This window comes from Salmo salar, chromosome ssa16 (genome assembly GCF_905237065.1).
Source record: "Salmo salar chromosome ssa16, Ssal_v3.1, whole genome shotgun sequence".
Classification (NCBI taxonomy): Eukaryota; Metazoa; Chordata; class Actinopteri; order Salmoniformes; family Salmonidae; genus Salmo; species Salmo salar.
The window spans coordinates 80,194,051-80,210,694 of NC_059457.1; the positions used below are offsets into that span (position 1 = coordinate 80,194,051).

Consider the following 16,644-nt stretch of genomic DNA (forward strand, 5'->3'; position numbering starts at 1 on the left):
TGACTGGTTAACCCACCATGATGGAGAGAGTATCAGCAACTGGGAAGGTAACTAACTAACTGACTGGTTAACCCACCATGATGGAGAGAGTATCAGCAACTGGGAAGGTAACTAACTAACTGACTGGTTAACCTACCATGATGGAGAGAGTATCAGCAACTGGGAAGGTAACTAACTAACTGACTGGTTAACCCACCATGATGGAGAGAGTATCAGCAACTGGGAAGGTAACTAACTAACTGACTGGTTAACCTACCATGATGGAGAGAGTATCAGCAACTGGGAGGGTAACTAACTAACTGACTGGTTAACCTACCATGATGGAGAGAGTATCAGCAACTGGGAAGGTAACTAACTAACTGACTGGTTAACCTACCATGATGGAGAGAGTAACAGCAACTGGGAAGGTAACTAACTAACTGACTGGTTAACCCACCATGATGGAGAGAGTATCAGCAACTGGGAGGGTAACTAACTAACTGACTGGTTAACCCACCATGATGGAGAGAGTATCAGCAACTGGGAAGGTAACTAACTAACTGACTGGTTAACCTACCATGATGGAGAGAGTAACAGCAACTGGGAAGGTAACTAACTAACTGACTGGTTAACCTACCATGATGGAGAGAGTAACAGCAACTGGGAAGGTAACTAACTGACTGACTGGTTAACCTACCATGATGGAGAGAGTAACAGCAACTAGGAGGGTAACTAACTAACTGACTGGTTAACCTACCATGATGGAGAGAGTATCAGCAACTGGGAAGGTAACTAACTGACTGACTGGTTAACCTACCATGATGGAGAGAGTAACAGCAACTAGGAGGGTAACTAACTAACTGACTGGTTAACCCACCATGATGGAGAGAGTATCAGCAACTGGGAAGGTAACTAACTAACTGACTGGTTAACCTACCATGATGGAGAGAGTAACAGCAACTGGGAAGGTAACTAACTAACTAACTGACTGGTTAACCTACCATGATGGAGAGAGTAACAGCAACTGGGAGGGTAACTAACTAACTGACTGGTTAACCTACCATGATGGAGAGAATTCACACACCCAAGATGGCAGCCTTCCACTCCACGATGTCCACCTGTCTCCATCTTTGCCCTTTGACCTGTCTCAGTGGACATGTTTGCGCCTCATGTCCATGTGTACTTTCCTCTGTCCCTCCGGTCCCCCTCTCACTGCCAAGTCAGACACCTTAGACACACAGAGCATCCTGGAGCATGCGCTCTCTCTGGTGTCATGGACGTCACGGTGTGTGTGTGTGTGTGTGTGTGTGTGTGTGTGTCTGTGTGTGTGTGTGTGTGTGTGTGTGTGTGTGTGTGTGTGTGTGGTGCCTTGTGACTTTTCCCCCCTGTGCTTCGGCAGTCCAACTTAACTGGTGGCTCATGGTTTTTACTGTATGTGATGGACAGCATCAGGCATCATAATCAACAGCAGGAAGAGTTCCCTATATTCCATAGGGCCCCCCCCCCCCCCTTTATATGATGTACTTGTTCAATAAGAAATAAATATTTATTTCTTGAGACGTGAACAATTGCTGCACTATTTTCCAGGTTGTTAATGCTGTAAAATGGTGGTAATACTGTAGGGAGTAATGACCTGTTTCACCAAGCAATACTGTGTGCATTGACATTTAAGGCTTTTAATTTCTGTTTCCTGAGCCTCACCCCCCCTCCTTCCCCCTCTCATTTTCCCAGACGCATCCTCCCCCCTCACTGCAGCCCCCAGACCCACCCCAACCCCACATACACCCTCTCTCTCTCGGGGTACTCTTGCCGGGCCTGGTCCTGGGTCCTGGTCCTGGGTCCTGGTCCTGAGTCCTGGTCCATCCACATGTGTAGTGCAGCCTCTCCTCTGTACTGCCTGGAATTGGTGAAGGGTCTATATTATATTTGGGTGTGTATTGTTGTGCTGTTAAAGATTGGTCGTGTCAGAGTTCACAAATTGCCCCGACGACAGCGCTCTCTCTCTCTCTCTCTCTCTCTCTCTCTCTCTCTCTCTCTCTCTCTCCCTCTCCCCTGTAGCTCAGAGCAGTGGTGTGATTACTACGAGTGGCGGGGCGACGGAGAGTGCGACTGGGTGTCCCTGCGTGTGTGCTTGAAAGAGTATATCAAATAAAGGCTGACGTGTACTTCACGTCGGAGTGCGTCTGAGTGCCCATTTCCCTTTGAGAAGTCTCAGGTTAACAGATAGCTTATGTTGTGATACTCATATCAAATCTAACCAAGGACCTTCTCATACTGCCAGACAGGTTTCAATTCAGGCTGTGGTATATCAGAGACGAATAGAAGACAGACAGGCTGTGGTATATCAGAGACGTATAGGAGACAGACAGGCTGTGGTATATCAGGGCAGTATAGGAGACAGACAGGATGTGGTATATCAGGGCAGTATAGGAGACAGACAGGCTGTGGTATATCAGGGCAGTATAGGAGACAGACAGACACACACACACAGACTGTGGTATCTCAGAGCCATATAGCAGACAGACAGGCTGTGGTATATCAGGGCAGTATAGGAGGCAGACAGGATGTGGTATATCAGGGCAGTATAGGAGGCAGACAGGATGTGTTATATCAGGGCAGTATAGGAGAGAGACAGACATGATGTGCTATATCAGGGCAGTATAGGAGAGAGACAGGCTGTGGTATATCAGGGCAGTATAGGAGACAGACAGACAGGATGTGCTATATCAGGGCAGTATGGGAGAGAGACAGACAGGATGTGCTACATCAGGGCAGTATGGGAGAGAGACAGACAGGATGTGCTACATCAGGGCAGTATAGGAGAGAGACAGACAGGATGTGCTATATCAGGGCAGTATAGGAGACAGACAGACAGGATGTGCTATATCAGGGCAGTATAGGAGACAGACAGGATGTGCTATATCAGGGCAGTATAGGAGAGACAGACAGGATGTGCTATATCAGGGCAGTATAGGAGAGAGACGGACAGGATGTGCTATATCAGGGCAGTATAGGAGACAGACAGACAGGATGTGCTATATCAGGGCAGTATAGGAGAGAGACGGACAGGATGTGCTATATCAGGGCAGTATAGGAGACAGACGGACAGGATGTGCTATATCAGGGCAGTATAGGAGACAGACAGGATGTGCTATATCAGGGCAGTATAGGAGACAGACAGGATGTGCTATATCAGGGCAGTATAGGAGAGAGACAGACAGGATGTGCTATATCAGGGCAGTATAGGAGAGAGACAGACAGGATGTGCTATATCAGGGCAGTATAGGAGACAGACAGACAGGATGTGCTATATCAGGGCAGTATAGGAGAGAGACAGACAGGATGTGGTATATCAGGGCAGTATAGGAGACAGACAGACAGGATGTGGTATATCAGGGCAGTATAGGAGACAGACAGACAGGATGTGGTATATCAGGGCAGTATAGGAGAGAGACAGACAGGTTGTGCTATATCAGGGCAGTATGGAGAGAGACAGACACGATGTGCTATATCAGGGCAGTATAGGAGAGAGACAGACATGATGTGCTATATCAGGGCAGTATAGGAGAGAGACAGACAGGATGTGCTATATCAGGGCAGTATAGGAGACAGACAGACAGGATGTGCTATATCAGGGCAGTATAGGAGAGAGACAGACAGGATGTGGTATATCAGGGCAGTATAGGAGACAGACAGACAGGATGTGGTATATCAGGGCAGTATAGGAGACAGACAGACAGGATGTGGTATATCAGGGCAGTATAGGAGAGAGACAGACAGGTTGTGCTATATCAGGGCAGTATGGAGAGAGACAGACAGGATGTGCTATATCAGGGCAGTATAGGAGACAGACGGACAGGATGTGCTATATCAGGGCAGTATAGGAGACAGACTGAGGCAGCCTCTCATGACTCAGTGGGCATCCCAGTAATGGCCACCTCATTTCAGGGTTTGCAGAGGAAAATTGGGGGTGGGAGTGTTAGAAAGGGGGGGTTACACAATTGCACAGCCTAATGCCCTTTCATTTTTATTTTGAAATTCATTAATCGACTTGAGGAGGGGGAGGAGCGATGGGGGTTGGAACAGCATTAATTTATGCCTCGGCTAGCTGGGCTCGACTTTCTGCATTGTTGGTTTCCATAATTGTCAAACAACCACCCCCTCTCTCCCCCTCTGCAGAGAAAAGCAGGAACATTTAATTATGATGAGAACATTGTTCCTGACCCCACAGGGCTTGTCAGCGTTTGAGGGGTGGGGCCCAATCTAGGATGAGACGACATCACAGTCCCAGGAGCTCTCTTACACAAATAGGGAGAGACACATCAGATAGGCCTCTTTAGGGACAGTATTTGACCTATAGGCCTCTTTAGAAAGACCTCTGAGATGCATCCTATAGGCCTCTCTAGGGACAGTATTTGACCTCTGAGATGCATCCTATAGGCCTCTTTAGGGACAGTATTTGACCTCTGAGATGCATCCTATAGGCCTCTTTAGGGACAGTATTTGACCTCTGAGATGCATCCTATAGGCCTCTTTAGGGACAGTATTTGACCTCTGAGATGCATCCTATAGGCCTCTTTAGGGACAGTATTTGACCTCTGAGATGCATCCTATAGGCCTCTTTAGGGACAGTATTTGACCTCTGAGATGCATCCTATAGGCCTCTTTAGGGACAGTATTTGACCTCTGAGATGCATCAGATAGGCCTCTTTAGGGACAGTATTTGACCTCTGCAGAAATACTTTAGTTCTTCAACTGTAGCTATGTCTCTAAGATGAAAATAAGCTTTAAGGTTGTAGGACGAGATGGATGAGGTTATTTCAGGTGAATCATGTAGTCTGAAGACAGTGAGACAGGCCTGCAACATCTTCAGTCTCTTTACCCATGCAGGAAGTTAAAGGCTCTTCAGGTTTCTAACTTATTTAGCCACAGGGCCTATCCTCCCATCCTTAGACAGGCAGAGAGAGATGTAGGGAGACAAAGGCCTTTCATTGTGGGTCTGAACACTCTGAAGCCAGAAGGGAACTTCAGCTTCACTGGTCTCTGAGAGGAAGCCAATTAACTAAATGAGTGAGTGAGGAAAAGGAGGAGAGGAGTAAATGGTTTGGCTCCTCCAGCCTGACTCTCTCTCTGTCTCTCTCTCTGGCCGTTCTCCCTTTTCTCGGCTGATTAAACTTGTAATCTTCTCCCAGGGAGGTGATCAGACCTCCACTCCCAGACAGAACACATCACAAAGCTGTCAGTGATTACTAGTCTATTCTAACTGGTTGACTAGTGCTGGAATGTATTATTTGAAGTATATAGGTTTCATGCACTCCAGAGCCATAAGCTGTTAACGCAGCTACCACCAATGTAGCCAGCTTCCGCTGATGACAAGTCAGTCACGACAAGACCGTGGTGCTGTTACCCACACCGGTTCCTCAGGTAGTCCTATTGAGAAGCCCTCTGATTAGCACATGCTGGAGGGCTGATGAGGCGTGAGGAGGGGGCTGATTGGCTCCTCATTATGTAATTGGGCCCCCTGTCCCTTCTCATTGGAGTAAATTGTAAACGGAACCAGGTTGGTGTCTGATCTCCCTCATCAGAACCAGCTGTGCCTTCCTCCTTCCCACCCTGCCATGTTCCTCCACTTCACCTCTTCTTCAATCCCTCCTTTTGTTCTTAACAGCTTCCAAATGTGACCCCGCAAATGAGACACACAATGTCAGGGCTTTGACGTTAACTGTGAAAGCCTGCGTCACTCTCTCTAAAACAGTGGCCCCATTTAGCCTATGGTGGGTGAGGTTTGGGTAGCAGACCCATGTGTTCCCCTCTGGGGAGGTTGTGATTGTAATGACTGGCCTTTATTCTGGACCACTGATAGCTAAGGGTCCTGGGGTGGCCACTGGGGGCCACAGGGCCTGTAATTGGGGGGATATCCTGGCCGGGGGGGGTGGATGTGGAGGGGTTCCAGAGGTCACTAGGCTCTGTGGTAGAGCTGACAGACTGTTCTGATCTGTTCCACTGAAAAGGCTTTTGACTAGATGGAATACAGCTACAGACAGTGACTTTTGTAGCAGGTTAGGAGAATTAACGTAGCAGGTTAGGAGAATTAACGTAGCAGCTTAGGAGAATTAACGTAGCAAGTTAGGAGAATTAACGTAGCAGGTTAGGAGAATTAACGTAGCAGGTTAGGAGAATTAACGTAGCAGGTTAGGAGAATTAACGTAGCAGGTTAGGAGAATTAACGTAGCAGGTTAGGAGAATTAACGTAGCAGGTTAGGAGAATTAAGTTAGGAGAATTAACGTAGCAGGTTAGGAGAATTAACGTAGCAGGTTAGGAGAATTAACGTAGCAGGTTAGGAGAATTAACGTAGCAGGTTAGGAGAATTAAGTTAGGAGAATTAACGTAGCAGGTGAGGAGAATTAACGTAGCAGGTGATGAGAACTAACGTAGCAGGTTAGGAGAATTAACGTAGCAGGTGATGAGAACTAACGTAGCAGGTGAGGAGAATTAACGTAGCAGGTGATGAGAACTAACGTAGCAGGTGATGAGAACTAACGTAGCAGGTGATGAGAACTAACGTAGCAGGTGATGAGAACTAACGTAGCAGGTGAGGGGAACTAACGTAGCAGGTGAGGGGAACTAACGTAGCAGGTGAGGGGAACTAACGTAGCAGGTGAGGGGAACTAACGTAGCAGGTGAGGGGAACTAACGTAGCAGGTGAGGGGAACTAACGTAGCAGGTGAGGGGAACTAACGTAGCAGGTGAGGGGAACTAACGTAGCAGGTGAGGGGAACTAACGTAGCAGGTGAGGAGAACTAACGTAGCAGGTGAGGGGAACTAACGGAGCAGGTGAGGGGAACTAACGTAGCAGGTGAGGAGAACTAACGTAGCAGGTGAGGGGAACTAACGTAGCAGGTGAGGGGAACTAACGTAGCAGGTGAGGGGAACTAACGTAGCAGGTGAGGGGAACTAACGTAGCAGGTGAGGAGAACTTACTCAGCAGGTGAGGAGAACTAACGTAGCAGGTGAGGAGAACTAACTCAGCAGGTTAGGAGAACTTACTCAGCAGGTGAGGAGAACTAACGTAGCAGGTGAGGGGAACTAACGTAGCAGGTGAGGAGAACTAACGTAGCAGGTGAGGAGAACTTACTCAGCAGGTGAGGAGAACTAACGTAGCAGGTGAGGGGAACTAACGTAGCAGGTGAGGAGAACTAACGTAGCAGGTGAGGGGAACTTACTCAGCAGGTGAGGGGAACTTACTCAGCAGGTGAGGGGAACTTACGTAGCAGGTGAGGAGAACTAACGTAGCAGGTGAGGAGAACTTACTCAGCAGGTGAGGGGAACTTACTCAGCAGGTGAGGGGAACTAACGCAGCAGGTGAGGTGAACTAACGTAGCAGGTGAGGGGAACTAACGTAGCAGGTGAGGGGAACTAACGTAGCAGGTGAGGAGAACTAACGTAGCAGGTGAGGAGAACTAACGTAGCAGGTGAGGAGAACTAACGTAGCAGGTGAGGAGAACTAACGTAGCAGGTGAGGGGAACTAACGTAGCAGGTGAGGGGAACTAACGTAGCAGGTGAGGAGAACTAACGTAGCAGGTGAGGGGAACTAACGTAGCAGGTGAGGGGAACTAACGTAGCAGGTGAGGGGAACTAACGTAGCAGGTGAGGGGAACTAACGTAGCAGGTGAGGGGAACTAACGTAGCAGGTGAGGGGAACTAACGTAGCAGGTGAGGGGAACTAACGTAGCAGGTGAGGGGAACTAACGTAGCAGGTGAGGGGAACTAACGTAGCAGGTGAGGAGAACTAACGTAGCAGGTGAGGAGAACTTACTGGCACAGTGGCAGTGTCATGCTGGAGGGACATGTCAGGATGAGCCTGCAGGAAGGGTACCACATGAGGGAGGAGGATGTCTTCCTTGTAATGCACGGCGTTGAGATTGCCTGCAAAGACAACAGGCACACTCCGATGATGCTGTGACACACCGCCCCAGACCATGAGGGACCCTCCACCTCCACATCGATCCCGCTCCAGAGTACAGGCCTCGGTGTCACACTCATTCCTTCGACGATAAACACGAATCCAACCATCATCCCTGGTGAGACAAAACCTTGACTCGTCAGTGAAGAGCACTTTTGCCAGTCCTGTCTGGTCCAGCGACGGTGTGTTTGTGCCCATAGGCGACGGAAGTTGCCGGTGATGTCTGGTGAGGACCTGGCTTACAGCAGGCCTACAAGCCCTCAGTCCAGCCTCTCAGCCTATTGCAGACAGTCTGAGCACTGATGCAGGGATTGTGAGTTCCTGGTGTAACTCAGGCAGTTGTTGCCATCCTGTACTTGTCCTGCAGGTGTGACGTTCGGATGTACCGATCCTGTGCAGGTGTTGTTACACGTGGTCTGCCACTGCGAGGACGATCAGCTGTCCGTCCTGTCTCCCTGTAGCGCTGTCTTAGGCGTCTCACAGTACGGACATTGCAATTTATTGCCCTGGCCACATCTGCACTCCTCATGCCTCCTTGCAGCATGCCTAAGACATGTTCACGCAGATGAGCAGGGACCCTGGGCATCTTTCTTTTGGTGTTTTTCAGAGTCAGTAGAAAGGCCTCTTTAGTGTCCTAAGTTTTCATAACTGTGACCTTAATTGCCTACTGCCTGTAAGCTGTTAGTGTCTTAACAACCGTTCCACAGGTGCATGTTCATTAATTGTTTATGGTTCATTGAACAAGCATGGAAACAGTGTTTAAACCCTTTACAATGAAGATCTGTGAAGTTATTTGGATTTTTACGAATTATCTTTGAAAGACAAGGTCCTGAGAAAGGACGTTTCTTTTTTTGCTTAGTTTGTGTGTGTGTGTGTGGCAGTGCATTTGGTGTGTGTGTGTAGCAGGGCATTAGGTGTGTGTGTGTAGCAGGGCATTAGGTGTGTGTGTGTAGAAGGGCATTAGGTGTGTGTGTGTGTGGCAGGGCATTAGGTGTGTGTGTGATGGCATAGGTGTGTGTGTGCGGCATAGGTGTGTGTGTAGCAGTGCATTTGTGTGTGTGTGTGTGTGGTAGTGCATTAGGTGTGTGTGTGTGTGGCAGTGCATTAGGTGTGTGTGTGTAGCAGGGCAGTAGGTAGGTGGGTGTGTGTGTGTAGCAGGGCATTTGGTGTGTGTGTAGCAGGGCATTAGGTGTGTGTGTAGCAGTGCATTTGGTGTGTGTGTAGCAGTGCATTTGGTGTGTGTGTAGCAGTGCATTTGGTGTGTGTGTAGCAGTGCATTTGGTGTGTGTGTAGCAGTGCATTTGGTGTGTGTGTAGCAGTGCATTTGGTGTGTGTGTGTAGCAGTGCATTTGGTGTGTGTGTGTAGCAGTGCATTTGGTGTGTGTGTGTAGCAGTGCATTTGGTGTGTGTGTGTAGCAGTGCATTTGGTGTGTGTGTGTAGCAGTGCATTAGGTGTGTGTGTGTAGCAGTGCATTTGGTGTGTGTGTGTAGCAGTGCATTTGGTGTGTGTGTGTGTGTGTGTGTGTGTGTGTGTGTGTGTGTGTGTGTGTGTGTGTGTGTGTGTGTGTAGCAGTGCATTTGGTGTGTGTGTGTGTGTAGCAGTGCATTAGGTGTGTGTAGCAGTACATGAGATGTGTGTGTGTGTGTGTAGCAGTGCATTAATGTGTGTGTAACAGTGCATGAGATGTGTGTATGCCACCAACTCTAAAAGTGACCCTCTCTTTCTCTCTGTCCCTATATCCCTCTGTCCTCCAGAACAAGAGGAGAACTTTGAGTTGACCATTGTGTCTTTGACGGGCCAGACGTGGCACTTTGAGGCCACCTCGTACGAGGAGAGAGACGCCTGGGTCCAGGCCATCGAGAGCCAAATCCTAGCCAGTCTGCAGTCCTGTGAGAGCAGCAAGGCCAAGGTACCGTACTACAATATTACAATACTGTTACAGTACTGTTACACTACTATTACACTACGGTTAAAATACTATACTATTACACTACGGTTACAATACTACAATATTACAATGTTGTTACAGTACTGTTACACTACTATTACAATACTGTTAGAGTACTGTTACACCACTACTGTATAAATACTGTTACAGTACCATTACAATGCTGTTACAATACTGTTACAGTATATACCACACCATTACAATACAATACCACACTATTACAATACAATACCACACTATTACAATACTATACCACACTATTACAATACTATACCACACTATTACTATACTATACCACACTATTACAATATACACCACACTGTTACAATACTATACCGCACTAGTACAGTACTATTACAATACTGTTAGATTACTGTTACACTGCTATACCACACTGTTACACTACTATACCACACTGTTACACTACCACGCTGTTACACTACTATACCACACTGTTACACTACTATACCACACTGTTACACTGCTATACCATGCTGTTACACTACCACGCTGTTACACTACTATACCACGCTGTTACACTACTATACCACGCTGTTACACTACTATACCACGCTGTTACACTACTATACCACGCCGTTACACTACCACGCTGTTACACTACTATACCACGCTGTTACACTACTATACCACGCTGTTACACTACTATACCACGCTGTTACACTACTATACCACGCTGTTACACTACTATACCACGCTGTTACACTACTATACCACGCTGTTACACTACTATACCACACTGTTACACTACTATACCACACTGTTACACTACTATACCACACTGTTACACTACTATACCACACCGTTACACTACCACGCTGTTACACTACTATACCACACTGTTACACTACTATACCACGCTGTTACACTACTATACCACACCGTTACACTACTACTCTTACACTACTATACCACACCGTTACACTACCACGCTGTTACACTACTATACCACACTATTACACTACTATACCATGCTGTTACACTACTATACCACGCCGTTACACTACTATACCACGCTGTTACACTACTATACCACGCTGTTACACTACTATACCACGCTGTTACACTACTATACCACGCTGTTACACTGCTATACCACGCCGTTACACTGCTATACCACGCCGTTACACTGCCATACCACGCCGTTACACTGCCATACCACGCCGTTACACTGCTATACCACACTGTTACACTACTATACCACGCTGTTACACTACCATACCACACCGTTACGCTGCTATACCACACTGTTACACTACTATACCACACTGTTACACTACTATACCACACTGTTACACTACTATACCACACTGTTACACTACTATACCACGCTGTTACACGACTATACCACGCTGTTACACGACTATACCACGCTGTTACACTACTATACCATGCTGTTACACTACTATACCACACCGTTACACTACCACGCCGTTACACTACTATACCACGCTGTTACACTACTATACCACGCTGTTACACTACTATACCACACTGTTACACTACTATACCACACTGTTACACTACCACGCTGTTACACTACTATACCACACTGTTACACTACTATACCACACTGTTACACTACTATACCACACTGTTACACTACTATACCACACCGTTACACTACTATACCACGCTGTTACACTACTATACCACGCTGTTACACTACTATACCACACTGTTACACTACTATACCACACTGTTGCACTACTATACCACACCGTTACACTACCACGCTGTTACACTACTATACCACACCGTTACACTACCACGCTGTTACACTACTATACCACACTATTACACTACTATACCATGCTGTTACACTACTATACCACACTGTTACACTACTATACCACGCTGTTACACTACTATACCACGCTGTTACACTACTATACCACACTGTTACACTGCTATACCACGCCGTTACACTACTATACCACGCTGTTACACTACTATACCACGCTGTTACACTACTATACCACGCTGTTACACTACTATACCACGCTGTTACACTACTATACCACACTATTACACTACTATACCACACTGTTACACTGCTATACCACGCCGTTACACTGCTATACCACGCCGTTACACTACCATACCACGCTATTACGCTGCTATACCACGCCGTTACGCTGCTATACCACACCGTTACGCTACTATACCACACTGTTACGCTACTATACCACACTGTTACACTACCACGCTGTTACACTACTATACCACGCTGTTACATTACTATACCACACCGTTACGCTGCTATATCACGCCGTTACGCTGCTATACCACACCGTTACGCTACTATACCACACCGTTACACTGCTATACCACGCCGTTACGCTGCTATACCACGCCGTTACACTGCTATACCACACCGTTACACTGCTATACCACACCGTTACACTGCTATACCACACCGTTACACTGCTATACCACACCGTTACACTACTATACCACTACTGTTACAGTTGTATTAAGTCAAATTACATTTTTCACATGCACTGAATACAACAGGTGTATACTTTACCTTGAATGCTTCCTTTTCCCAACAATGCTAAGTTAAAAGTAAAAAAAAGATGGCAAAACATGAAATAGTAGCACAATAACATAACAATAATGAGGCTGTGTACATGGAGTACCAGTACTGAGTCAACATGCAGGGGCACCAGGTAGTGGAGGTAATATGTACATGTACGTAGGGGTAAAAGTGACTACGCAATCAGGATAGATCATACACAGAGTAGCAGCTGTGTGTGTGTGTGTGTGTGTGTGTGTGTGCGCATAGAGCCAGTGCCAGAATGCCAGTAAAAAACAAACAAAGGGGGTCAATGTAAATAGTCCAGGTAGTCAGTTGATTACCTGTTCAGCAGTTTTATTGCTTGGGGGTAGAAGCTGTTCAGGAGCCTTTTGGTCCCAGACTTGCAGCAGAGAGAACAGCCTATGACTTGGGTGACTGGAGTCTTTGAGGTCCTGGATGGTATTACAGTATTATACCACACTATTCCTCCATTTTGGTGTTCCTCAAGGCTTTGTTCTGGGACCACTACTGTTCTCATTATATATGCTATACCACACTATTACAATACTGTACTACATTATTACAATACTATACCAGACTATAACAGTTTCTATCTCAACAGCCATCACTAGCACATCAGAGGTGGCTGCCTATAGACATAGATTAGGAATCACTGGACACTTTTAGAAATGGATCACTAGCCACTTTAATAATGTTTCCTTATCTAGCATTACTCATCTCATATGTGTAAACTGTACTCTATACTATTCTACGGTATCTTAGTCACTTTAATTGTTTATAAATATTGCATCACCCATCTCATATCTATATACTGTATTCTATACTTTTATACGGTATCTTAGTCACTTTAATTGTGTGTAAATATTGCATCACCCATCTCATATGTATATACATATTCTATACTATGCCACTGTATCTTAGTCCAATGCCGCTCTGACATATAACAGTTTCTTAATCCATTCCTTACTTAGATTTAAGTGTATTTTGGGTGTATGTTGTGAAACTGTTAGTTATTGCTGCACTGTCGGAGCTAGAAGCACAAGCATTTCACTACACTCACAATAACATCTGCTAAACACGTGTAAGTGATAAATAACATTTTATTTGACTATACATCCATGCAACTCAACAAGTGTTTTAATAGGAACGGTTGGGATTAGCGTTGTATACACACTCTCCTATAGGCCTATACACGCACACACACACACACACACACACACACTCTCCTATAGGCCTATACACACACACACACTCTTCTATAGGCCTATACACGCACACACACTCATTCCCACACACACACACACACACACACACACACACACTCCTATAGGCCTATACACGCACACACACTCATTCCCACACACACACACACTCTCCTATAGGCCTATACACACACACACACACTCCCCTATAGGGCTATACACACACACACACACACACACTCATTCCCACACACACACACTCTCCTATAGGCCTATACACGCACACACACTCATTCCCACACACACACACACACACACACACACTCTCCTATAGGCCTATACACACACACACACACACTCATTCCCACACACACACACACACACACACACACACTCCTATAGGCCTATACACACATACACACACACTCATTCCCACACACACACACTCTCCTATAGGCCTATTCACGCACACACACTCATTCCCACACACACACACACACTCTCCTATAGGCCTATACACACACACACACACACACACACACACACACACACACACACACACACACACACACACACACTCACTCTCCTATAGGCCTATACACACACACACACACACACACACACACACACACACACACACACTCTCCTATAGGCCTATACACACACACACACACACACACTCTCCTATAGGCCTATTCACGCACACACACTCATTCCCACACACACACACTCTCCTATAGGCCTATACACACACACACACACACACTCTCCTATAGGCCTATTCACGCACACACACACTCATTCCCACACACACACACTTGCTCAACCCCCAAACACGCTCAAATAATTACAAATGGCAATTACTGTAAGTGTAATCTAGCCGTAGCAGTGCCATTTCCCTCCCACAGCGTAGTGGACCAGGCCAGCCTCATCTGTTCTGTTGACGCCCCAGGCCTCAGAGGAACATTTGCACTGTAGAATACCTTTTGATGTCTCCACACCACCTTCATTCTGTTTGTTGTGTTATTTGTTCTCTCTCACACACACACACACATTCTCTTGCTTATGTTTGATGGAAACAAATGTAAATGAGTTGTGTGATGAACGTGGTGTGTGTGTCTAGGTGACTGTGTCTGCTGTTATAGCCATCCATAACAATGGTAGTTGGATTGTTTTCCTACAGTCACGTCTGACCAGCCAGTCTGAGGCCATGGCCTTACAGAATGTCAGGAGCCTAAGAGGGAACTCTCGCTGTGTGGACTGTGAGGCCCAGAGTGAGTTATAACGATCTATTTTACCTCTGATAGCTAACAACAGTGTACCTCCCATCTGATCCTTCAGTAATACCTGTTCTGTCTCCTTCACCTCCCACCTGATCCTTCAGTAATACCTGTTCTGTCTCCTTCACCTCCCATCTGATCCTTCAGTAATACCTGTTCTGTCTCCTTCACCTCCCATCTGATCCTTCAGTAATACCTGTTCTGTCTCCTTCACCTCCCACCTGATCCTTCAGTAATACCTGTTCTGTCTCCTTCACCTCCCATCTGATCCTTCAGTAATACCTGTTCTGTCTCCTTCACCTCCCACCTGATCCTTCAGTAATACCTGTTCTGTCTCCTTCACCTCCCATCTGATCCTTCAGTAATACTTGTTCTGTCTCCTTCACCTCCCATCTGATCCTTCAGTAATACCTGTTCTGTCTCCTTCACCTCCCACCTGATCCTTCAGTAATACCTGTTCTGTCTCCTTCACCTCCCACCTGATCCTTCAGTAATACCTGTTCTGTCTCCTTCACCTCCCATCTGATCCTTCAGTAATACCTGTTCTGTCTCCTTCACCTCCCATCTGATCCTTCAGTAATACCTGTTCTGTCTCCTTCACCTCCCACCTGATCCTTCAGTAATACCTGTTCTGTCTCCTTCACCTCCCACCTGATCCTTCAGTAATACCTGTTCTGTCTCCTTCACCTCCCATCTGATCCTTCAGTAATACCTGTTCTGTCTCCTTCACCTCCCATCTGATCCTTCAGTAATACCTGTTCTGTCTCCTTCACCTCCCACCTGATCCTTCAGTAATACCTGTTCTGTCTCCTTCACCTCCCATCTGATCCTTCAGTAATACCTGTTCTGTCTCCTTCACCTCCCACCTGATCCTTCAGTAATACCTGTTCTGTCTCCTTCACCTCCCATCTGATCCTTCAGTAATACCTGTTCTGTCTCCTTCACCTCCCACCTGATCCTTCAGTAATACCTGTTCTGTCTCCTTCACCTCCCATCTGATCCTTCAGTAATACCTGTTCTGTCTCCTTCACCTCCCATCTGATCCTTCAGTAATACCTGTTCTGTCTCCTTCACCTCCCATCTGATCCTTCAGTAATACCTGTTCTGTCTCCTTCACCTCCCACCTGATCCTTCAGTAATACTTGTTCTGTCTCCTTCACCTCCCACCTGATCCTTCAGTAATACCTGTTCTGTCTCCTTCACCTCCCATCTGATCCTTCAGTAATACCTGTTCTGTCTCCTTCACCTCCCACCTGATCCTTCAGTAATACCTGTTCTGTCTCCTTCACCTCCCACCTGATCCTTCAGTAATACTTGTTCTGTCTCCTTCACCTCCCATCTGATCCTTCAGTAATACCTGTTCTGTCTCCTTCACCTCCCATCTGATCCTTCAGTAATACCTGTTCTGTCTCCTTCACCTCCCACCTGATCCTTCAGTAATACCTGTTCTGTCTCCTTCACCTCCCACCTGATCCTTCAGTAATACCTGTTCTGTCTCCTTCACCTCCCACCTGATCCTTCAGTAATACTTGTTCTGTCTCCTTCACCTCCCATCTGATCCTTCAGTAATACCTGTTCTGTCTCCTTCACCTCCCATCTGATCCTTCAGTAATACCTGTTCTGTCTCCTTCACCTCCCATCTGATCCTTCAGTAATACCTGTTCTGTCTCCTTCACCTCCCACCTGATCCTTCAGTAATACCTGTTCTG

General features: G+C 46.6%; 1 protein-coding gene across 9 annotated transcripts in view; it reads left to right on the forward strand.

The window, feature by feature from the left end:
* Positions 1–16,644, forward strand: part of LOC106575459 (arf-GAP with GTPase, ANK repeat and PH domain-containing protein 1) — a 295,680-nt gene that overhangs the window by 247,442 nt on the left and 31,594 nt on the right. For all 9 annotated transcript variants that reach the window (XM_045698088.1, XM_045698090.1, XM_045698091.1 and 6 more), the window contains 2 exons: positions 9,700–9,854; positions 14,839–14,929. In XM_045698088.1, the coding sequence (XP_045554044.1) occupies positions 9,700–9,854; positions 14,839–14,929 (246 nt within the window). The remainder of the gene's footprint in view (positions 1–9,699; positions 9,855–14,838; positions 14,930–16,644) is intronic.